At 29.2% G+C, this 26303-nt stretch overlaps 3 protein-coding genes across 4 annotated transcripts; 1 reads left to right on the forward strand and 2 right to left on the reverse strand.

Moving 5' to 3' along the window:
* Nucleotides 1-11720: 11720 nt before the first annotated feature.
* On the reverse strand, nt 11721-13311 carry LOC149877976 (uncharacterized). Its single transcript, XM_090074143.1, has 2 exons — nt 12983-13311; nt 11721-12587 (listed from the first exon to the last, which is right to left on the reverse strand). Exon 2 carries the CDS (start codon nt 12432-12434, stop codon nt 11847-11849), a length of 588 nt encoding a protein of 195 aa, XP_089930269.1. The 5' UTR covers nt 12435-12587; nt 12983-13311; the 3' UTR covers nt 11721-11846.
* A 6096-nt stretch (nt 13312-19407) lies between these two features.
* LOC149877977 (uncharacterized) lies at nt 19408-23318 on the forward strand. Of its 2 annotated transcripts, none has more exons than XM_090074152.1 (4): nt 19408-20073; nt 20198-20385; nt 20483-20524; nt 20939-23318. In XM_090074152.1, exons 3-4 carry the CDS (start codon nt 20500-20502, stop codon nt 21295-21297), a joined length of 384 nt encoding a protein of 127 aa, XP_089930278.1. In that variant the 5' UTR covers nt 19408-20073; nt 20198-20385; nt 20483-20499; the 3' UTR covers nt 21298-23318. The 2 variants fall into 2 exon arrangements, with proteins under 2 accessions (XP_089930278.1, XP_089930279.1); XM_090074153.1 differs by having other exon boundaries at nt 19418-20073; nt 20939-21213.
* On the reverse strand, nt 22215-25117 carry LOC145191968 (uncharacterized). Its single transcript, XM_090073630.1, is given in 4 exon segments — nt 22215-22837; nt 22918-23212; nt 23473-24699; nt 24779-25117. Coding segments are annotated over 4 exon segments (2484 nt in total).
* Nucleotides 25118-26303: the final 1186 nt, after the last annotated feature.

Genomic DNA, 26303 nt, shown 5'->3' on the forward strand with positions numbered 1-26303 from the left:
TACAATATTTTTATTCTCACAGTAAAAAGCTATAAATGGATCATTCATTGGACATACGATAAGTATGGCAATCACATTTTTAGTTCATATTTATCGTAGATTCAAAAATACAGCATTTATATTATAATGATGAGCAGTTAATGTTAAAACAGTTAATGTTTCTGTATTCATAAAAGTAACAGTTTATCGTGGTTTCTTTGTATTCAAATGAAAAAAAAGTACATGGTCATGTTGTTCATACATCAACTACAAATGTACAAAACAGTTTACCACTTGTCGCAAAATTCCTTTTGAATTTTGAAAAACAAACTCTTAAAGTCACGTCGCTTCTCAATCTATAAATCTTTTGATTCAAAAGTTGGAAATCATAATCATGAACTACAATCGGGTATTTGATTCTGTAATTGGGTATTTGATTAAAAGAAAGTGTTTCTAAAATCTGTTTTAAATACGTTTTCTCTTTTGTAATCACATTTTAATTTAAAAGGTTGTTTTTTTTTTTAAATCATTTTAGTTTAAAAAGAATACACTTCAGTTAGGTCAGCAATTTAAATTTATTACAAATTGTTGTGATCCGCTTAAGCATATAACCCTTTTATATGTTTGATTATATATATTATTTTAAGATAAGTCAATAAAGATATTTTTATACAACTTTTAATATAACGCGAATTCTAATCTCTTTTAAAGTCCTTATTTCCTATTCTTATGCACGTTTTTATAATGCGTTCCACATGAACGCACTTACGTAATTTGTATTACATAATTACGTAGTTATCATTCTCAACACAAATTAAGGTTTAAAAATGTTGCATAAGTATCTTCTCAATCTTCTTAATGATCTACTTTATCCTTTTAATTCGTTATTAACAAATAAAAACCAAACGCCGATGCTTTTCTAATATACTAAAATTTAATGCCTTGAATTTTGTCAACGAATATTTGATTATTATAGGGTTGTTACATACTTTCCTATGCCATCAAGCTGTTGAAAAAGCTCGTTCTCTTTCATCCCACGATGACTTGACAAAACAGGTTTTTTTAACTTTTCTACTGTTATGTCAAACCTTCGTAAAAAATTGTAATTTTCATAAAATAGTAAATTTTGAATTGATTCCGGTATGATTTTTTTTTTTTTTTTAAGGAAACGTGGTGTAACTAACGTTACTAACATTTTTTTGCAAGTAACAGCCACATAAAACAATAGTTATCTAATGCAAAAATGGTCATGGTTTCCATGTATAAAATATAACGAATAATTAAAAAAATTAAAAAATTAAAAAGAATGTCTGTTGTTAAGGCGGAAAACCACCAATTATTTTCTAAAAATCTGCAAAAAAACAAAATAATAACTTTTTAATATTTACATCATTTAATTGGTAATTTATTAAAGAATAATACCATACAAAAACCATAAAAAGTTGTTTCTCAAAACTGATTTTGATTTTGGAATAAATGAACTTTTTAAGAAAAAGTTTCATAGCAATGACCTTAGCAACGCAAAACATAGTTCTTTGACTAATGCGGTCTTCAATTGATAAGTTACAAGATAAAACATGTTTTCAATGAAGTCTTACTTTATCATATTCTCAAGTTTAAGTTAAAAAAACGTCGCTAAACGGTGTTTAATTTGTTAAATAGCTTGAAAGTCTGTATGAGTGGAAAAAAATTATTTTTTCTTACTAAAAAGACTTGGATTCTCTAAAAACATAAACCTAAAAATGGCTAGGTCCCATGTTAGAAGGGGAAAAAAAAACTATCAAGGCATGAATTATTACGAAAAATACAATAATAAAGAACAGTGACACCGCAAGAAGTTAACCCTTGTACAAAAAAAACAACCCTCAAAAATTAATGCAAAAATTAATTCCATAAGTTGTTATTGATGATTTCAATTTTATAATTAACTTTTATTTAATGATTCAGGAAGTTATGAATGGTACTTGTTGCTTCTCAATAATTTTCATTCAAAATTGCCCTAACAAAAAGAATGGGGCTTTGTTTGATGTGGGAACTTTATTGTACTTTTTGCAACTGGTAACTTTTGAAACATGTCGGAAATTTCCGAGTTTTTTTTGTAGGAAAAATTATGAAGTAAAATCGAATTATTGATGTTTTAAAAAGTTTTGGAATAAAAATGGGACATTTCCCTCACCAGATTAATTCACTGCAATAAATGCAGAATTAGAAAATGCGCAATTAAGTTTTTGCTAACTGCATAAGTTCGACGATAGAACTTGCGCCACCAATGAAAAGGGTTTTATGATAAGGAAGCTGAAAAACTGAAAACATGTCTGCTGAGCTTTTTTAGTTTTTGAAACTGTGGAGATCTTTTCTTTTTTACTATTTAATCTTATTTTGTATTTTTCTATGTTTTTGAATTTTGCTAAACATATTGTCATTAAAAATATGATTTCTATTGAAGCAATCGTGCGAATCGCTTAAAACTCTGTGGAAATGTTCATTTTAGTATTCTCTAAGGAGGAAGACATTTTGAATTGTTTTAAAGCTCTGTTCCATTCTTCTTTTTTTTTTTTGAAATTTTTAGCACTGAAAAAAAGTGTTTTTTTAAAAAAAGATTTTATATAGAAAAAATTGTGAGAGTTATTGGTGTACACAAATAATCTTAAAATCCAAATGCCAATACCTTAATTCGCATGTCTGGAACGTGCGTAAAAAACCCCATAGGCTTTGTATCAGTGTTGGGTTAAAGATAAGTTTTTTGCGGTGTTTCCTTTCGTAGAAACTTTTAAGAACGCAAATCAAATACTTATTTCAAATGAAACATGCACCAAAATGTGTGGTAAAGAAAGTATGACACACCCATTTCAATCACATCCAATCCCATTTTAACTGCATCTTTATAAAAGACAAAGTTATCTAACAAACTTATTTTTTCCCGTGTGAAATTTGATTTTGCGGTAAAAAAATTTGTTTTTTTGAGGTATTTAAAAAAAAAATGATCTTATAAAGTTCTTGCAAGAAAAAATGCGATAAGTTTGAGAAACATTAAATTTGTTAAAAAAAAAAATGTTAAATTGCTGTTGAAAGAAATTCTAATTTCGCATCCGAGTAAACTTTCTTTCAAAACAACCCTGGGTTTTTGACATAGAACTAAGGGTCTGCGTCTCGGAATCGTTTTCTCAAAATGACCCAGAATTCATTTTTAGATCCTTTTCGCAGACATTGAACACACTATTGCCTTATCTCCCCTGTATTCCTTCAGGAAGTACTGCCAAACCAGTGAGCCATGGCTCTTTGGCATTTTTGTTTGGTGTTTTACGATGTTTAAATCATAATAAATAACATACACAAAGTAATAAGGTTTTCAAATTCGTTGAATAAATTGTAAACAAATTTATACGGTTTTCATAACCTTAAAAATTTGATTTACAACTTTTTGCTGCTCCAAACATCATTTTAATTAAGTTTTAACAACTTTTACAGGTTTTCAATGCTGATTAAAAATTAAAGCTACAACTTTTTACGGCTTTCATAACCGTTTTGTTAATTTTTTTTCGAAGTTGAATGGATTTCGACATCGTGTAATTAACTTTTTTCAAAGTTTAACGGATTTCAACTTTGTTTAAATTAAGAAACGTAGATAATGATAGATAATTTGATAATTAGATAGCTTATTGATTTTTTGATTTGGCAAGAAAATATATGAAGAAAGCAAACGTTAATAACTATTTTTACTTTCATCTTTTCTTATTAAAAAAACAAGGTCTGCTCTTCATCATTTGCTTTTTCACAGAAAGAGGGGCTGCTTTTTGAACAGAAAAAAATTCTTTTGAAAAAAATTCTGTTTAAAAGACAGCCTCTTTTTGAGTTTAAAAGATAGCCTCTTTTTGAGTTTCTATCAAAAAGGTTTTAATTTGATGAACCCGTCTCATTTGAGATTTTTTATTGTTTAAATCATTTCAAGCTAAAAGTAATTAAAAACGTAAATTGAGATATAATAAATATAAAAAAATGGCTAATGATTAAATATTCTCTCAACGGTTAAAAAAAACTCAACATTATTTAATTTGATTTTTTTTTTTTGTTTTTTAGTGGTTGTTTTTTTGTCTGGCAAACGACGCACTGTGACGTCAGAAAGCTAAAAAAACGGCAAAAATTATATAACCAGAGTAGGGAATCCAATTACGATTATCGATTACCCGAGTACCCGAGTAATTGATACTTTATAAGCAAGTTCCGAGTAGTCGACTACTCGGAATATTATTTTCGAGTATCGAGTATAATATTTAAACGAAAAAATGTAATTATTCCACATTCATTTAACTATTAATCAATCGAGTGTCGGCATTCTACCGTTTTTTCTTCTTTTTTTTCTATAATAAAGTTGCTTAGCAACCGTTGATTTTTTAACTAAGTTTCAAAAGTTTTTTTTTAACTAAGTTACATAAAATAAATAACATTTGTAATTTGAAGTTGTACGACGTAAAATTTGCAAGAAAGTGAAATATTTAAAAAAAAAATTGTGAAATAAATAAAATAAATACTTAATTTTCTAATATATATAGCTGCCTTTGGTAAGTGAAGTGTTTTGAGTAAAATGTACTAAATTTCAAGTGATAAATGCATATTTAAATACGTATAAATTTCAATTTTCAATTTTTATGTTGTGATTTTTTATTTTAGTGATTTATTTACATATACCCAGAAATGTCTTCGAAAAAATCAGAGGTATGGAAATATTTTACAAAAAAAGAGAAATCGGAGTCAGTTTCAAACACATGCAAATCTATAATTCAACGTCCGGGATCTAATACTACTGGAATGATTAATCATTTAAAATTACATAGCATATCTTTACAAAAAAGAAATTTGGGCGACACAAATGAAACTGATGCGTCTTCTTCGAAAAACACAAAATCAGTTGGAAATGGAATAATAAATTTCATAAGTCGAGAATCATTGAATGAAATATTGGCGAAATGTGCGACAAAAGATGGATTTAGCATCAAAGGAATTACTTCATCTGAAGCCATTAGGGGTTTCGTAGCAAGTCGTAATTATAAAATGCCAAAAAGTGAAACAACGGTAATGAAATATATAATGGATTTTTATAAAGAAAAAAAAGAAGAATTAATGGCGTCGTTATTAGAGCAAAAAAAATCTGGAGAGAGATTCAGTATTACTGTCGATGAATGGAGTGATATAAACGTTAGAAGGTTCATGAATATCACTCTTCATTCAGCAATAAAGCCACCTGTAGTCTTGGGTCTATCTGCAATAATAGGTTCTTGTGATTCAAATGCCACTATCGATTTGGTAAAAGCAAAACCTAAAGATTATGGAATTGAAATGGATAATGATATCGTCGGATCCACACATGATGGAGCATCAGTCATGGTAAAATATGGGAAAAATATTTTACCATTTTCTCAGTTATGCTACAACCATGCTATACATCTTGCTGTACTTGATGTATTTTATAAATAGTGGGAGTTTAATTACGAATGATGATGCGGTAATTGATACAAATTTCCAAGATGATGAGAATTTAGAATATGATGAAAATTTAGCAGATGATGATTGTGTTGAAACTACCGAACAAAATGATGAGGTAGCTGATGCATTTGCTTTCGATGGTAACTTAAATTTCCAAAATGATTTAGTTAAACAATTACCAATCTTTCGTGAAGACATTGGCAAAATTCTTGATGAAACACGAAAAATTATTAAACTTTTCAAATATTCTTCAGTTCGAAGCAGTGTTCTTGAAAAGCATATAATAGATCAAGAAGGCAAAAAGTTACGATTGCTACTCGATTGCAAAACAAGATGGAACTCAATAATACCAATGGTAAATCGTTTCATAAAAATATACGATTGTATACAAAAGGCTCTAATGGAATTAGGTCAGCAAAAATGTTCACAAAAAAATATCAAAGTTTTAGAAGAAGTATCACATGTTTTACAACCGGTTGAGCTTGCTGTTAAAGAGCTCAGTAAAGATAATAATAATCTTTTAAAAGCTTAAGGAGTATGCATTTTTTTGCTAAACAAACTAAAAGAAACAAATACGCAGTTAGCCATGGAAATGTTCACTGCTTTGAAGAAAAGAATTGAAGAAAGACGAAATGAGGATGTTGTATCACTCTTGCGTTTTTTACAATCTGGAAATTATCCTAAACCAGAGATTACCTGGCATTTTACTTATTTAAAAAAAAGTTCTATTCATTTATTGGCTAAAGAAACCTTCAAAAGGCTGTTCAATGAAGATCCTGCAAACACACAGATGGATACAGAGTTAACAATTGAAAATGAAGAAATAATTTCAAATAATGATTTGGTATCAAATTATCATGAACTCCAAAAAACAATTGAATTAATTATGACTGTTCCGAAAGAAAATAATGAGAGAAAATCCACATTGGAAAAAGAAATGAAGTTGTGGGAGAAAGATTGTTCAAAACGAGGTGACTCTATTGGAAAACTTTTTACAGCATTATTGACAATACAACCAACGTCAATAGTAAGTGAAAGAGTGTTTTGGGTAGCTTCAGCTTTTGTCACAAAAACCCGAAATCAGTTGAAAATGGAAACGGTTGACAAACCCTTTATTTTTAAAGTATTATTTTTTAAATAAAAAATAGATTTAAAACTAAAATTGTTGCATTTTATTTTAAATTTAATTAACACAACATGGTGTGGGTAAATTTTTTTTTCATTACCCGGATACCAGGGTACCCGGGTAATTAAAAAAATAAATACTCGATTACCCGGATAACGTAAAAATACGATTATTTGGACTCACTATAACCAGGGGTCACTACTATAAAACTCATTCCGATCGGAACTTAAAAAATCGTAAACCCGATGAATTTCTTCGGATTCGACAAAATTTTGTTTATATTATGGACAGTTAAGCAAACTTTCAACTAAATGTCACAAGAAAAACAAATTTAAAAAAGAAATGTAAGTAAACCCAATATCCTTATCTTAAATATACATTATACTTATTTCCAATTATGAATCTTTCTGTGCAACTACCACAGTCCCACGTTCATATGTTTTAGGAGTTTTAAGACGTTCTTTATCAATATACAAGGCCAGCTAATCAATGTTTTATTAAACGATTAAAACGATTAAATAGTTATAAGTAATTTTTTCACTGTATTTTTCCTATGTTATAAACATACCACAAAGGCAATAATTATATGCCATAGAACTTCCAATAAAAAATTTTTTTTCTAAGGCATAACAAAGACAGGCACACAGCCACAATTAAACAGTAATTTTAAAGTAGTGAAATTATTATGTCATGTTAAATAATTTTCATCACATTACCTCAAAGTTATTCTTTATTGTTATTGCTGTCTGTTTGTGTTGACCCTATTCATAATACTATTCTCACACATAGTTATTATATTTAATGTGCTTTGGTGTTTTTGATCCAAGGGGACAGAAAAAAAACGCCTACATAGTTCGAGTGTCATTGAGTTTGTCACAAAAATTTGGCAGACAGGATTAAACAATTCAAAGATGTTTTAATGAGAAGATTTGGTAAAAAGTCACAGATGGCTCAAAAACACCAAAAGTTACCAATCTTGAAAAAAACCTGAACTTGAAAATGGACTACCCATTCCAAACATCTACTAACTAAGACATGTAATAATTTCTTACATTTCCAAAAGTATTCTAAACCTAGTTTAAATTTAGCTTACCATAAATTTAGATTGGTTTGTTAGAAGCAGATCCATTTTGACTAGACAAAATGTATTGGTCCTGAATGCAACTTATTATAAGCCCTTACCCAATCAGCACATCTAGTTTCAATTTCGGAATTAAAACCCTTATAAACACGTATTCGTCACGATCCAGGCGTAAACCAAGAACACGTAGATTTCACGGAAATTTTACTGGTGTTTGACACGTCTTTTATGAAGTTTCAAACACGTGTTTATTGAGGTTTTAAATACGTGTCTTAAAAGGTTTCAAGCACGTATTAAACGAAGTTTCAGTTTGGAACTTAAATCTTGATCAAATACGTGTACGAGACGGGTTAAGCGAAATTAAAAATATCTAGATTTTACGTGAGTTTTACTAATTCTGTCACGTGTTTATACTAAAGTTTCAATCAAGAAAACTTTTAAAATCATTTTAATTTATTAGAATAACTTGTTCGTTTAAGATAATCAACGTACAACTTATATTATAAGGAAAATAAATTATCATAATAAAGGAACATTAATGTTCCTTTCATTATTTACTACATTATATTTATAACATAATTCTCCTTTTCTTTATTTTCTCCAAGCCAAAAAATTAACGTAGCTATATTTCTTCAAAAATTTTACTTAAAAAAAAAATATATATAAAGATATATGCATATATCTAAATTTAAAAAACGGCAAATAAAAGAAAATGCATAAATTGATCAGTCTCTGGGCAGAAAGTGCTCTTTTCATTCCTTGCTTTAACCTTTCACTTAAATAAGTCTTTAACTGTTTTTCAGAAATCTTCCATGTCACTAATGACAATAAAACTGTCGACAAAATCAAAGGTAAGTCATGTGTTGATGACAAATGGTCAGTATATTGCTTGTTTGGCACATGGTTACCATGGTTAACTTTTGATTGTATTTTTTTCGTCATCAGAGTCTAAAATTGCATAACAATGCGCTTTTGCATCCTTACACACAGTTCCATTTGCATCAAATTTTCACTTAAACTTTTCTTTTATTGTCCTAAAGGCATTTTCAAATTTTACTAACTCATTTATTGAGGTAACCTGTTCAAATGTAACTTCAAGTGCAAATCTTTAATGACGTAAATTCCATTTAGCTGAAAAAGAGGACTATCAAATAGTTTGTGATTTGGATAACATCCTTTACAAAACTATATCAGTTCTCAACTTTCTACCAGTTTTTAAATAAACTATTCTATGATTTTCTGGTGTTGCCTCTATTGAGCATCTTTCACAACCAAACTTTGCAGTGTGTCCCACTACACATTTAATAAATGCTTGTGCAGGTGCATCACAAAGAAATGAGAGAACACGAAATGGCAATTCAATGTCATTAATAGAAATTCCACGCTGCCAAATTCCATCAGCCAAAATTGAAAATTTATGGTTAATGTACAGGTAAGTTGTCAATATTTATGCCCACTTCAACAGACCTAATTTCTTTAGTGCTTCTTTGAAAAATTGATAAAATACCCTTTCGTTTGAGAATGAGAGCTTGATGAAGATAAATTGAAAGCACAAGCCAAAAATATATTTCCAGCTAAAGCTGCTTGACATTTCTTTATATATTCTTTTATATATGATGTTGAATTTGCTATCTTCATTTTTGTTAAACTGCTAATTTTACAGCATTAACTAAAAAAACTTGTAAAATGTTAAAATATAGGAAACAAACCTAATTATTAGAAAAAATATAAATATAGGTATATATCCATAATATTGCCATATTACAGATATACACGCTATCATTTTATTGAGAATATTATAACATCCAACTATTGTTATAACATCCAACGTTTTTTTGCTTATATCCAACAAATTAATGTACATTATGGCAACAACAACAAAAAATATTTACCAGAAATATAGATATATCTAATATATTTCATAGGCTTGGTCTAAACTCTACATAAGGCAACAAATATATGAAAAGCAGTAACATTAAAGTCTAATACATACAAAAACTGTAATTACTTACCATATAAATGTATATTTAATAATATATTTTTTTTGACAAATATTTTCCCCCAATGTACTCTAAGTATACTGTTGAATCTTCAAGAAAATACAAAATGAAGCAGCTGTTGTAGGGAACACAACTTTTCAATTTTAAATCTTCTTTACTCATTAAAAACTGCTCTACAAAAGTCTCTCCTTCAATTTATACTTTTTAAAATGCTTCAAATAAGTTCATAAAAAAAAACCGCTAATGCTATATTTATAGGATTTTAAGGAAACTTCGTCAGTATCCACTTTCCGTAATTGCTTCTGCGCGTATGTCAACTTTTAAATATTCACGTGTTTTTATCACTGGTTTCACAACCATTACAAAAACCTATTAAAAAATCATACTACGATTCTGCAACGGTGAAACCATCCGTAAAAACAGAATATTCTATAAAATACATCACAATTATAATTGGTGTTTCGGTAAATATAGCAAGTTTATTTCTCGGATTGAAAACCGATTCTTGAAACGTGTTATTCTCTATGTTTTAGCGGGTTTTAAACACGTAACAGAAACCACGCGTAACATATCGCCGAGTTGTGCCGACTGGGTAAAAGGAAGCCTTCGCCACTTCTACTACTCTATAAATAACAATAAATACATTTAAAAAGCATCAAAAAATATCCTAAGAGTTGTTCTAGCAAACTAAAATTGAACAATTCGATTCCATTTTTATTAAAAATTTTTTTTAGGAGAAATTAAAGTAATAATCAAGCTTGCTCTGACCAATCGAACAACTTTATTTGTTGTCTCCGGAAAAGTTTAATTCTCTTTTTAATCATTTTGTGTAAAAGTTTTGTAGGAGAGAGAAAGTCAGTGGTTATCATATCCTTAATAATTTTACTTTATAAAAAGTATTGCTTTAGTACCACCTGTCTATGTTGACACCTAGATGCTATTTACACATTTTGTAAGTTGGAAAATTTGTGTCATTTTTACTAAAATAAAAATTGCCAGGCATCAGTTTTAGTTACCTGACAATATTTTAATATAGTAAAAGTGACCTATTGCCCTAGGTGTAAATGGTTCCTAATATAGATAGTGCAAAATACTGCAATAATGCAATATCATAGTATAGGATGTAATCAATATTTTAAAATGTTACAAACTTAAAATCTATTATTTAACTATGTAGGACTTCTAGGACAACATCAAACAAATGACTACAAAGAAGGTGACAGATTCTAACAAAAGTAGTATGGGGAGTCAAAAGCTAATACCACTGGATGAGATTGTTTTTGATATTAGACTCAAATAGTTCTATAGAATATAGTGCAACTATTCTAGAATTAAATTCTGAGTTTTTATATTCAAATTCAGTGTGCTCTACTGCAATATAAAGAAATCTAGATAAAAGTATTTGCAATTCGCAAAGCAGTTTCTTTCATTATTAGTGACACAACCTTAATAGTCTCTATTTTTGCAAATAATATTTAATGATTAACTTGGTGTTTGATATTTATTGAGAAACTCATATGAAAATAGAGTTTGGTCTAAAAAAACTAAGAAATTTATTCATGCCCTAATTCATATTTTAAATTTCTTACCCACTATTGATTATCTGTTGTCGAGGTAGACAGTGAAAAATGAAATGTGAAACTTATTATTCTAATTTTGTCAATGAGAAATGTTAGAGATTGATTTTAATTTCTGTTTTTGTTTTCAAAACAAGAAACTGTTAATAAAAAAGCTAGCTCAAATTATCGGATTTATGATTTCCGCTACACAAAAATCGCGTAAACTTTAATTGGGTTTTTATTAGAGACCGCCGATTCGTTACTGTTTATCGGTTTGCGGATTGTGCACCGAATTAACTATGCTAAACGGTTCAAATTACTTACGGATTGATTTGATCCGAAAATAATTTATCGGAAAAAAATTCGTTAAAATTTTTTCGGATTTTTTTTTCGGATTGCAATCCGATTCGATACTTTCGGATCGGATTGCAATTCGAAAAACTTTTTTCGAATTGGAATCCGAACCGAAATTATTTTTACGGATTTATACGGGTTCAGAATAAAAAATCCTTTTGAAATAAGATTCATTTTTATTTATTTATAATATTCAAATATACAATGAAACGAAATGATTTCCTTGTTAAGAAATAAAAAAAAGTCAAAATCACACTGAAAGTTAATCATTTTCCAAATTCATTTCCTGGCCACACAATGTCTTGAATTTTACTGAGTTGCTTAGTGTTTTCTTTCATATATACCAACATCTCAACCTTTGAGATTGAAAGATTGGTTCTTCTAGAGCTGTATATATTCCCTGCTGTTGAGAAAACTCTTTCAGATGTTGATGATGCAGCAGGTATACAGAGATTTTTTCTGGCCAGCCTTGACATTATTGGGTAAATATACTGGTTTTGTTTCCAGAATTCCAGTACATTTGTATTTGCTAGAACTGGTTTTGAATTCAAATACCCCTCAATTTCAGCAGAAATGGCTTTCTTGGTGCTTGTTTCACCTCCAGGATTAATGTAACCTGCACCAAACACTTTCTTCCTCAGTTGTTCAGTGAAATCAAAGTCGTCATCATCTTCATCATCCAACATTGAAGGGGAAGGAGTGCTTTGGCTGGCCAAAATTTCTTTTCTTGACAGTTCTTTCATAGCTTTCTTTCCTGCAGTTTTGACTACTTCAAATTTTCCCCCCTCATCCACAAAGCACATGCTCTTCCTGTTAGGATTTAAAAAATGAGCAATAGAGAATTCAATATTCATCAACTCCCCTTCGAATCTTTTGTTTAGATCTTTATTGAATTAGTGAGCAAGCTCTAATGACACCTCGGTTTTTGGCTTGACACAGGCCTTATATTTTGCCTTGTTTTCCTCCACCTTGTTGAAGAATTCTCAAATATTAGATAGCTTAGGCATCTGAAAAGAAGAAAAAAATGAAATAACATAAAAATGGAATAAATCAGATTGAGTTTTTCCTTTATATTTGTCTTAATAAAAAATGATATTTTTGAGGCATGCATAAAGCTTTCAATAAAAGAACTAATTATTTAAAGGTTATTTGCCTTAATTGTTGAAATGAACGTAACAACTTTTCAAACTAGTTTTTATCTCTATTTTTATTTCTACTAATATTTAAGTAGAAGAAACATAACAATATAAATTTTATAGGACCAATCCACTAATTGAAGCAATCCGCAAAGCGAAATAATTCGCAAAGGAATTTGATCCACAAAAAAAAAAAAAAAAAACCGCAAAAATTTAGCTTGAAATATTCTTAACTTTTAAATCAAGATAAGATAATAATGGCTTACCGTAATAAATGTAAGTAAAGAATAGTAGACTTGATCTGTTGAACGAATTGTTGTAGGTTAAGATTTCCAAATAGGACTGATTGAAAATAAAAAAGAAATCCACTATTTATAGGACGCGCATATAATAAAAATGTAATTTTTTTGAACCACACCATTTAATGGTGACGCGAACGGAACGCGATTCGTATAATTCGCTAAGCGAATTAAAGTTAAATTGATTCGTAAAAGTTTTTCGGATTAATAATCCGAACAGCAAAGAGAATCCGCAAAAAAAAAATTCGCTAGTGGTTCGTAAATTAGTTTTCGGATTGTTAATCCGAAAAATTTTTACGAACTGACTGTTTTAATCCGCAAAATAAGTCGGATTGGCTTTTTGCGGATTTTACGAATCGAATCAGCGGTGCCTAGTTTTTATGCTGAAATTAGCGGAAATTACGAAAAAATATCTTTATAGAAACAATCCGCTTATTTCAGCGGGTTTCAGATGAAATGGTCGTGAATTCCGATCGGAATGAGTTTTAAAGTAGTGACCCCAGGAAAAAAACATTAAACTTCCAAACTGTAAAAAAAAAAAAAAAAAAAAACAATTTTTTATTCTTTTGTTTTTATTTTGGTGTTTTTACTTTAACTTGAATATTGGTGTTCTAGTTTCTTGCTTATGTCATGTTTCTACTTTCAGTAAAATTTCTGAAAAGTAAAGTTTCACATGTATTCAGTTGCTTCTATCTTAAGACATTTCATTCTATAGAACTTTCTTGTTTATGTTTTAAAACTTGGATAAGCGAGATGTTTATCTTTTTTATTACATTGTTTCAAAATGTTTTTACTATTAATACTTTTTTTTGAAAGCGCTCTTACTATTTAAATTGAAAAATAATACATACTGGCAAGTGATGCACCAGAATGGTGACGATTCCTCTTCAGATTAGCGGCATATGCTGGCATATAGCGGCATTATACATCGAGATACAATACTGAAAATGATGATGGGTAATTATTTTTTCACGTAGATTCTGTAAATAAATTTTTATCTTGTATGCAAATTCAACCAAATACGAACCATCAAGGAAACTCCATCTTGTGTAAAGGTAATTTCATTAGCCCTTCTCCCTCCCCTCCCCCCCTTCCCCCCTCAGCAACTTTCCATAAACTTCAAGCATCGTTTGATCAGCATTCGCTTTCATTCATAGCCTTATAAGAGTTCTAAGTGAAACAAACCAAGGTTCTTAACAGCGTTCTGGAGACTGAAACTTGAGATACCATATTGACGCCTAATTTTTAACATTTCACGTTATGAAATATTTAATTAAAAAATATATTTCAGTAAGTAATTTTAATTAGTTTCTATGGAGTTTAGTTATTCGCTTATCATCATTTGGTTTATAAACAGATGAATAAAATCAATGAATAAAATGTTGCATTTCATTCTCTATGTTTATAATTGTTAACTATTTTGTAAAGCGAAGGCAAAACGGTGGCTTCCATTTCAACATCTTTTGCAACAAAGCATTTTTTAATATTGTGTTTTGACTATACATATACTATTCCTGATCCATCCCCAGTAAAAAATGTAGCTTCTGGTAATATTAATACTGGAAATGATGCCATGAACGAAATAGAAATAACAGGTTCAAGTGTCTATCAAAAATTTCCATCAGTTAAGATAAATAAAATTCCAGGAAATGAATTAAGATATATAAAATTCCAGGAAATCCAGATTCTAATGTTTTAAAATATCCCACTAAAATCAATAAAGAAACGAAAACTGCATTTTTTTTTAATTTTGAAAATGCTTGTTAAAAAATGAAAATGTTATTCTAAAAAGAGAAAAACAGGAAGAAAAAAACATAAAACTTCCAAACTGAAAAAAAATAAATAAAAAAAATAAAAAATGTGAACAATTTAATATATTTTTGTTTTTATTTTGTTGTTTTTATTTTAACTTGAATATTGGTGTTTTTAAAACACCAATGGCAGGAAATAAAACACCATTAGCAGGAAACTAAAACACTGTTTTAGTTTCCTGCTTATGTCATGTTTCTTCTTTCAGTTGAATTTTTTTCTGTGTAAAAACATGAAATTTATGAAAGAAATTATGCCTAAGTCAAACCGATGGCTAGAATTAGGTAAGAAGCGGCTATAATTAAGTCTCAGCGGGCAGAAATAAGTCTTTTAGCTAGTATCTCAAAAACTGATGCTTTTGAACGTATTGAGTTTAATTTTGTTAAAAATTTTATGAATTACATCCATCCCTAAAAATTCCTATTTATAAGCTAATTTATTTATTCATGTAACAATACATGAATTTTTATTTTTGAACAATAAGTACGATGTGGCCAGATGTTGGTCAGTTAACTCTATTCCTTGTGTTTTAGAATAACGATTTAAAAATGACCATGAAATGAAAGTTCAAGCTACTAATAGAAAGAAATCCAGATATTAAGGATGCCAAAATATCAAGCGATTAAACATTATCCATTAAGCGATTAAATAAACGGCTTGAAAAACCGAATGGTTGCGGAGGAGTTCGATGACAAAAGATGATTTTTCTCTTCTAGATAAGATGATTTAACTCTTCTAGATCTTTCAACTTGTAATGGAAAATCAATTTTAAAAATATATGATAGAAGGATTAATGTTTTGTAAGTGAAAAAGTTTGGTTTATGAGCTTAGTAAGATTCTTCTCTCAAATAAACTTTTCTTCTTTTCTTTCTAAAAAATTCTTTCTTTTCTTACTCAAATAAAATGTTAACTTCGAGCTCGACCTTAATCGCCTTAATCTAGGAGATCATCGATAAAATATTCGAAAAATTGATTTTTGCTTCGAAAGTTTAAAAGTAAATGTAACGGCTATCCACGTGGGAATATTCAACGTTAATTGTATCGTTATATTTCTTCGTTATAACACGGTTAATTTTCCTGAATAATATATAAAATAGATTTTCAAATAAACAAAATGTATAACTAGGAATTTTTTTTTAAAGTGAAAGCTTATTAAAACTCTAGAGAAATAGAATTAAATTTGATAAAAGAAAATTCCATCAAAATGAAAAAAGGTGCAATCGATATATCATGCTTTATACACCGTGTTTCCTGAGTTTCTGAGGATTAACAGGATAAACAGGATTAGTTGCAGAATTATAAAACTAACGTTAAAAACAACTCAAGAAAAATGCTTTTGCGTTGTTAATTAAATGTAGAGTAATAAAATACAAAGTACAAGATACAAAATACAAGTTTCTATGGCTTAGCTCTGTCATCTATTAGGATTAGCTCTGTCATCTATTAGGATTATCTCTGTCATCTATTAGGATTAGGCGTAAAAAATTCTCAAGGCGATCCTTTTAATATTGAAGTAGCTTCAAGAAAAATACATCACTATTTTGAAATAGAAAAAACGTTATTCATTTTGGAAGCATGGATGATGAAAGCACAGAGAATTTTGACAAAATGCGTGTCTATTAAACCAATCGCATTTACTATGGTAAAATCCAAGTCCAAGTGCAAATTAATCATTTTTTGACTCTTTTTGACTACCACAATTTTTTAAAAAACTTTTCGCTGTGACTGCTCTAAATAAAAAAAAAATAAGTTAAGATCACATTTTTCAAAACTAATAGAAATTCAAGTGATAAATCTCTTTGAAAACACAACAAACAATACATATATAAAGAAAGCTAAAGAAAAGATCTTCTAAAATATATAAAAGTTAAATACACAGCATTTTATACTTAAAAAAGTAAAGAATTCAAAAACATTTTTTGTTGAAAGAAAAAAAAATTAAATCAAAAACAAAATTCTTTTATATATTTTAAGAATAAAATATTTTAAAAGACATAACAATTTACATTGGCAATGCAATCATAAGTAATAAAAAATTGTTTTACTTTTTGATAACAGAAAAAAGCTAAAACCAGATTTATTTAGAACTAAATTTTGAAAATTTAAAAAGAAAAAAATTAAATATTTTGTAAAATAGGCTTTAAAAAATAAAAAAATAAAAATAAAAAATACTCAAGCACTTCCAATGATAAAAAAAAAAATTATATGGAATGGTAAATCAAAAAACAATCTTTAGGATGCAAATGAGGTTCATTATTGCAGCCAGAACATATAAAATTTTGATGCTTTCTATTGACAGGAGGACTACAGACTGCACAATTTCTATTGCTTTCAACATAATTAATCAAATGTCTTGTATTGTTGAATCTTTCTTAGACTGAATTTGAAACTTGTCAAACTCTTTTTAAAAGTGTAGAGTAATCAGGCAGCATGGTAATACAAGTATTAACTAGTTCTTCAATAAGATTCTCTTTATATTTTTTTAGAGTGATTCTTTTCGAATTATTTGGACGAGTTAACAGATATAATATGTAAGAGTTATTTTTAGTTACTACTATCAGCCAATTAAAAACTTTTTTCCACCACTGAACTGTCGTTCTATCTAGATTACTGTAATATGAAACAGATTGGTATAAACCATCACAACCATTCATTGATAGATTGAACCGGTGAATAATTTCTGATACTTCTCTGACTACATTGTGACGAGAAGATAATGCAACAACATTTTTTGCAAACTTAGTAGAAACTGCAATAATAGTTTGTTTGTAGATGTTTCTACAACCTTTTTGGAACTTGATATTATCTGGAAAATTCTTGTGTTTTGTTTCTAAGGTTCCAGTGTAGTGAAATGATTTTGATATTAGATAGGAGATCAAAGAGTGTGTTATGTAATATCTATCAGCAAAAATATGGTGAACCTTTCCAAGAGGTTTAAGTAAATATTCAAAGATTTTTTGTGATTGTCCCATTCCTTTTGTGTCAGAGTTACAAGATGTATGGCTTCCAAAACACGTAAGGATGTTAAAGGCATAACCAGTAGCACTGTCACACAATCCAAATGTTTTAACATGGTATTTGCTTGGTTTGCTGGGGTTGTATTGTTTATTTTTCCATCTACCCTTAGATTTAATGACCATTTTATCAGCAGAAACATCTTCATATGGATAAAATGCTTTTGGTAATTTGCAATAAGATTTTTCATAAATGGTTCAATTTTTTCTTTTGCATGGCTTACTTGAGATGGAGCAACTTCAAATCTATTTCTAGGAAACATAAATTTATACCAAGGACTGCGATATATATCAGTTAGTGACCAAAAGTCTTTAATTGAGGGTCTTTTATCTAACCCATTGCAACCATGACACTGATAAACTTAACAAGATCATATTTGTTAATTGGGGTTACTTACCAAGAAGAAAATAAAGGGAAAAGAATTCATAAATCTAACTAATTCATCTTATATTTTGTCACTAGAAAGTTCTTTAAAACAGTCTAAAATAGTTGAGTTTTCATCGAGACTTGCATTGACTCCAGGTCTATTACAAGGACAAAATCGAAATGAATGTGTTGGACTATCGTTGAATCTTCTCCAAGAAGTACCCATGAATCAACATTGTCACAATTAGCAGATAGACCAGCTTCTAAATCTTCTGAGCTAGAACTGCTTTCAGACTCACTTTCTGATTCACTATGATCTTCGTTTAACCATTTAAGCATTATTTTAGAAGCTTCATTGGCACTATACGTTACTTTCGACGACTTCATTTTGATAGTTGTTTAAAAAACCACAAACTTTGTAATATATCTCGCTATAATTTATACAATATGGCTGTTACTTTTTACTTGAAATGCAGAGGATTAAATACACTTTTTGAATAAATCAGTCGAATGAGTCATAAATTAGTACTTATATTCGAAACATGATAAATAATGAAGCCACTGATCTCAAAATATAACTGGAGAGCGTTTTCAATTGTCTTTTTCAAAAAAAATTGAAGCCTAAATTGGCCTCGTTAGACGGCGCACAGTGAGTCAGAAAGGTGAAAACGGCAAAAATTATATAACTATCATATATAATTATGTGATATATCAATATTATCGTATTTTGGGTCAAAAAATTTAAATTTTCTATTAAAAATAATTTTTACGCGTACCTATGACGCGTAAGGCGCGCGCATACGCGTGTAACTGTCTTTAAAGTGCGTAAAGTATAACCTAAATAAAAAAATCGAATTCCTTGATCCAAAATACCATATAAAAGAATACCACATATTTTTTAATCTAAATATTTCTTGTGCCTAAGGCTCGTACTACTTACGCGTATACGCGTTAGAGACTTTTACGCGCATAATGACTGACTTAATTTTAAAAAATTAAATTCCTCAAACCAAAACATTTATTAATTAAAAAGAAAAACTGGTTCGAAAAATGTTTTAATATTATATAATATTAAAATATAATAAAAACAAAATAAATATTTATCTTATCTAATTTCTCTTTCAAGGAAACAAAAAAAGAAAACCTAATACTAATAAAAAGGTTTTATTTCATTATTACAGCATTAACAAAGATAAAACTTCAGGGGTAAGTGTTTTTCCATTTTCAACCTTGTATTTTTTAAAACAAGTGTTTGATATTACAGGATCACTTCTAATCAACAAGTACTGGTTTTTCATAACATTCTTTCTAGATAGCTTGGCTGTATGGTTTAATTTAGCTTTGCGAATTTCTTTATTTAGAGCCTCTTGTGACTCTTCAGAGAAGTAACCAATTGGCAGTTCTAATGCCTCAGATATCTGCACACCATGTTCCAAGAGTTTATGAACAGTTGGGGGAATCACATACCAGCAATAGTTTTTGACTATAAGAGCTGTAGTTTCATAGCAATACTGGCCAAAACTTTCAGAGTTCAACTCATAACAGGAGTATAGACGGGTTTAAATGTTTACATTGTTTTGCGCATGCGTATTTTGCTGGCAGTATAGAAAAAACAAAGTATCGTATTTCACACACAAACTAAAGGTATTTAAACTGCAACAAACTAAAAAATATGCCAGATAATTGTTGTGCTGTTGGTTGTAGTAATGTTAGAACAAATTATAATGATATCAAAAGAAGCTTCTACAGAATACCAGATAAAAAACAAGTCGAGAAACGCAAATTATGGCTATTAGCAATTCGAAGAAAAAACTGGTCTGAAAAATCCATAGAATGTGCTAGACTTTGCAGTGATCATTTTATTTCTGGTAAATATTTATAGATTTTTTTATTTTGTTTTAATTGATCTTTTTTTATATTTACTTTGAATATAAAAAATCAAATATTAATTTTGTTAAATTGTCCTCTAATTTCAGATTTGGTTTATTATAGGAAAAAAGTCTGACAATCCTTTAAATCTTGACTATGTAGCAAGCATTTTTAATTATAAAAATGTTCCAGAAAATGTTTTAAGCCAAAAAAAAGATCGTTTTAAACGTGCTCAGAAAAGAAAAACCCAAGTTTTAACTAGTTTAGATTCTCCAGCAAAAACGACAAGGAACTATTAACTTTTGAAAAAGGTAAATACTTTTATAATTAAATTTTTTCATAAAATTAATCTTGATAATCTATTGTTATATTCACATCACAAAAGTTATATTTTTTTTTCTAATTTAGATTCTCCAGAAGACAATATGGAACCATTAACTGTTGAAAAAGGTACATATTTTTATAATTCTACTTTTGCTTTTGCTTTTATTTGATCTTGATAATAACTTGTTATATTCACATCTATAAATACTTTTATATACTATGTAACAAAAAGTAAATAACGCAAATCTAAATAATGCAGCATATAATATGTAATTAAATAAAATTTTATTACCTGCATTATTTACTTTTTGTAGCTTTTGTAGCTTATAAGCTACTTAATATACTTTATTGAAGTATTTACTAAGATTATATAAATAAATAAGAATAAGATAAATAAGATTACTTTTAACGATTAAACTAAAATAACTATTATAAGAACAATATTCTTAACAACAAACTTGTTATTTACTTCATTTTATATTCCTTTGATTTCAAAGTTATTTTTTATGTAACTTTATCTACAGTAACATTCATCTTTAGGTACACAGATTGAGTGTAATCAGTTTGAAAGCCTACAAAAAGAACTTATGGAAAGAAATTTGGAGCTATACCAGTTGTGTGATAAAATTACAAAATTGGAGTCACACGTTTTGTTTTTTGAAATATTTTTGTTTTCATACAAAAATATTTCAAAAAACAATGCAAAGGTTCGATTTTACACTGGTATAAGTGCAGAAAACTTTATCTGGCTATTTGAAAGAATTAAAAACCATGTCAAAAGCTTTTCAAAAAAAATATCCTTAGTAGACTATTTATTGTTGGTTTTAATGCTATTACGTAGAGGATTATTTATAAAAGATCTTGCTTTTAGGTTTTCATTAAATTATGGTTTGGCATGAAAAATATTTAGATGTTGGATTGTTGTTATAGCAACTAGACTTAAATTTTTAATAAATTGGCCTGACCGAATCGCAATGAGAAAAGTTTTACCTCGTTATTTTTATAATTTCAGAAGTTGTATTTCAATTATTGACTGCTTTGAAATATTTATACAAAGACCCCTAGGACTAAACTCTAGGGCTCAGTCTTGTTTTGATTCTTGTTTTGTATCCTTGCAAGTTGGGCAAACCCATGATTTTTTGGGTGCATATTTTATACTGACACAGGAGTAGTGGTACCATTCAATTTTGCAGTTAGGACTATCACATTCAATCATTGGATAAAAACTTGGTTTCTGGCAAAGACAGTATTTTTTCTCTTCTAACTCATTTTTTGGGTCTTGCTTTCTGCATAATAGCTCTGGAAGTATCACTTCTAAGAAAACACTATTCAATTTTTCCAGTAATGTTTTACAAAAATTGTCATCTCTTTCGACTCTCAATAAAAATGTATCTCCTTTTTTAAGTCCATTACTCCATACAAAAAAGTCACAATAAGTTCTACCTGTTACATACATCTGATGCTGCATTTGATAGTAATATTTATGTTCTTTTAATATGTTGCCATAAATATCAATTGGACTTCCTTTATCCTCTTTCCATCCATCAAGACCATTCCTAAATTTAAATGGGCATTTAATTTCTAAAACTCCAGCGCAATGGCATTTACATTCAACAAAACCATCAGGACTTGCTCCTAAAAATGTATTTTCAATATTAATGTACAATCCAGCACCATTCAAGCGAAAATCTTTGTGCTCTGCTGCTAATTTAGTGTTGTAGCACTTCCTGGCGTGTTCCTCGTTTTTTTTACCGTAGTTTAAAGCAGGTAAGTTTGGGATTTGTTTATACTGCATTATTTCATAAATAAAATTTAATTATGGGTTTTCAATATCAGTGCAAAATGCTTGTTTTGATATTGAAGCTGTAATACGACCTGCTCTATGTAAGTGCCAAATTTTATCATCACTTTGTGTCATAGTAACCATAGCAAGTTGTTCAAATTGTTTTTGATAACTAAACTTTTTATACTTACTAAAACGCTGTTTTGAAATATTTTTAACTTCATCTAAAGAGTTACTAACAATTGATGGATCGTATAAATAGGTTAAGGGCTCTGGCAAATTTGTGCGGTCATTTTCATCAGCTGAATCTGTTTCACTATTATAACTAGTGCTTGATAACCAGCTTATACATGTAAACACTGCTGCTTTTGGTGAAATCTTAAAAAGAGATTCTAAATCTTTTTTACCTTCTTGTGAAATCGGGGCACCGTGGTGTGTTGTGAATCCTTTAAGCATGTAATTAGCAGGTGGCTCTATACATGGCACTTTTGCATTATGTTTTGGCCGCTTGAGGTTCATATACTTCAATGGGACTGGTTCAGCCTTAGTTCTTGATTTGTTCCAATTGCATAATTTACTTGTGCATGCTGTTTCCTCATTTAGTTCCAGTTGAACACAAGCTTGTAATTTGAACAATAGAGCAGACTTGGTAGAACCTATGAACAACCATAATTTAAAAAAATGTAAACAGTTACTAAATAATTTCTTTAATACATTACCTTAGTTTTCAAGTAACAGTAGTCAGTGTTTTTGATTTTATGATAAAAAACATCATGAACATGCCCAGAAACAAAGAAGTTGTATGCTTCTAAAGACTTATATGCTCTTATATTCTCTCTGGTGAATCGACTAGGTGTGTCAATAAGGTAGAGTTGTATAACACCAAGTGATATATTAGGGAGCAGTGTCACATTGTTTTGCCAGTCATCAATTGATAATGGATCTGGCAAGACCGATCCGTTTCCAAGAGTTAATTTTTCTTTGTATTTTACTTGCTCTTCATTGTTAAGAGTTAGAAAATATTTTGATTTCTTCCACATAATAAATTTTCTTGAAGCTATTTAAATAATATATATAAAATTTATTATAATATAATAAATTAGTATACTAAATAATATATAAAATATACTAAATTTAAATTTTATATTAGCAGAATGAAACTCTAGTTATGCGGTTGTTTGTTTATTTTCTATACTGCCGAAACCGCGTGGGACTGGGAAAAAAAAACAAAACGCGTCATCACGCAACCCGTCTATACTGCTATTAGGATTGTCCTCAATCTAATAATTACATCTACTGCCACTCCCGTTATATCAGAGAAAGTTTCAGCATTTTCAAATGCTCTTCTGGCAGTGTTTCCATCGTTAGTGTTGCCAAAACTCTGTTTGGGCATATCAACTATAAGACTTAGCTCTTCTCTAAACCTCAGTTGAATGTTCGTTTTTTTACTCTTTACTAATGCTTTTTCAGCAGGGGATTTGGCAAAGTATTTTTTAATGTCTAATTTATATCCTAAATGTAAAATATATTCAAAACATCTGAGCCAGCAATGCAGAGTAGAAAGACCCAAAGATAAAGCTTTTTCATTGATTGGTTTAGATTTGATCAATGCTGGGTTATTAAGTTCACTGGGCTTAGCTCCGCAAACATTACATGTTTGCGAGGACAGAGTGTTAGTGAGGGCATTAACCACTTTACCATCAAACATGGTTAAATCTAGTTTGAACTTAAATGTGATAGTCGTATCCGGTTTGCCTTCCTCTACTTCTAACTTTACTTCAAACTTGACTAGTCTATATATTTCTGCTTTTAAAAGTTCATATTCATTTCTTATCAATTCTTCCGTTTCTTTTTGATATTGGAAATGGAGGGGTCTACAGTAATGTGTACTAGAGGGCTTTTTATTTAACCATACTTTTTTGTTCATGATGGTTAATTTAAGTGGAACAACAGCTGTCTGGAAAAGACTTTGTTCATTAGCTTGGGCTTCACCAATATTTGTATCAGTGTATTTTTGTTTATAGACACTTTGACTGGAGGCACAATCAAAACCACCTTTAAAATGAAGTAGACCTTTAAACCTCCCCCCAATTTCAGCAAACATTCTCATAGAGTCTTGGCATTCCGTAAAAGTTAATATCCTTGTCAGAGTATGATTAAACATACCCTGTAGAGAAGTTGAAGCAGATGTTTCTGTCACAATTAAAGCCTCACGATAACATTTGTGTCTCTCATTCTTAATTTCATGAAGTGAAGGATAAATATCTGCATTATGTATTATCGATGAATTTCTATTAATTTGATACTGTTCATCAGAAATGTCACACTGAATTTTTAAGCTCAAGGCATCTTCGGTTTTCATTTTAATCGGAAAATTTATCTTTTTGATTTTATCTTTTTCAGAGTTTGTAGCACTTTTCACAAGATCAACAAAGTCTTTTTTGCTAGGATCTCTAGTGGCTTTTTTTATTGAAGCTAATGCCAATGCTTCAGCAGGATGTTCAGCCAATTTGGCAACCTTAAACAAGATAATATTTAATATTTAAGCTTGTAAACTATTTTTTTAACTGGGTTGAATTTAATTTATTTATTAATACCTTAGATCTTCTGCTTCTATCACCTAAATCTTCCCAGTTCTTGCACTTTCTACCTGAACCTGATGCAACATTTTTTTTGTTTACAGTAATATCTTTGTTCATTCAAGTTCGCTCGTGTTCTTAAAGTCTAGAGAAGGTTTTTGCATACTTCCGCAACTTTGATCGGAATTTACATTTAAATATTATTAGAGTTTTCTTTAGATTTATCATTTCAGATTTTTCAATACTTTCATAGTATAGACCCTCCAGTCTACAAAACTCACGTAGAAGAGCCTCGAGTAAGTTATCATGATTAATTCCTAACTCTTGAATTATAGGAACTAAATGTATTCTTTTCATGTTGAATGTAAGCAATGAACTATTTTAGGTTATTTTATACACGAGTTTTAATTTTAAAACATGCACTATGCCATCACACGTTGCATATATTGGTTTTTGAGGTTTGATAATTAGCACCATCTGCAAGAGCATGAGTTTTTTTACTAATAGGAACTAAATGTATAGTTTGTGTAATGAATGAAAGCAATGAACTTATATTCGCTACTTTATACGGCAAGTTTTAATTAAAAACGAAAAAAAAAAACACAAAAAAACCGAAGTATTTGAAAGGTCTTATTTTAATTGGGGCAAGTTTGGGCAAATGATTTTTATTTCTTCTGCTTTCATATATACCTATTAATGGGAAAATATTAAAACTACCATGGAATCTAGTGGAACCGTTTAGTTTTTAAACTAAACTCATAATTAAACTAATTTAAAAAAATCAATTTATGACACATTTTTGAGATCTCAGTAATGAAAAACTAAAAACAAAATTTATTGTCAAAATTGTTGTTAGTAGTTGCCAAACATCTTAAACATATGACTTCAAATTAAATTTTGAACTGTTTTTACCCATGTCAATCTTAAAAGAGTGACTCAAAAGCTAGATTTTTTTGAACGAGTTTTCCGATAAATAAAATAAAATAAATAAGTCTCGGAAAAAGGCGTATAAATTGGTGAAATCTTGAAAATTGTTCACAAAAAAAATGATTATTGACTTTTAGTGGTATTTAGTAACATTATAATTAAATTAATTAATTTCCAGCAATACTTTTATTTTGGGGATTTTTTTGCCGTTTTTTATGGATTTTGACTCACTGTGCGGCGGCGATGGGCGCTCCCAGCGGTGACCAATGTACATTTTATGAGGTTTTTTACATAAATATGAAAGAAAATAATTAAGCTGAGTTTTGAAAGAAAAACTACACTATAAAATAAAGTTTTAAAAATTCTAAAGTAATTAAATGATTTCTAAAAAAATCAGACAAAGAAATTATTTAAATATCAAAGTACAAAATATTCGATATACTTTTTAAGTGCAATTTACGATTAAACATGCATAATTTATGTACCTTTTAGTTCTTAATTACACAATAAAGTGTGCTAGAAGGTTCATAACATAACTGTATGGTAAGCGGCAGTGGTTTCTACTTACAATTTTGACAAATTTTATATTTTCAATTTTTTAGCAAGATACCAGATA

Source organism: Hydra viridissima, unplaced genomic scaffold, assembly GCF_058129835.1.
Source record: "Hydra viridissima isolate aposymbiotic clone 2 unplaced genomic scaffold, HvirCarnegie_v1 scaffold_16, whole genome shotgun sequence".
Classification (NCBI taxonomy): Eukaryota; Metazoa; Cnidaria; class Hydrozoa; order Anthoathecata; family Hydridae; genus Hydra; species Hydra viridissima.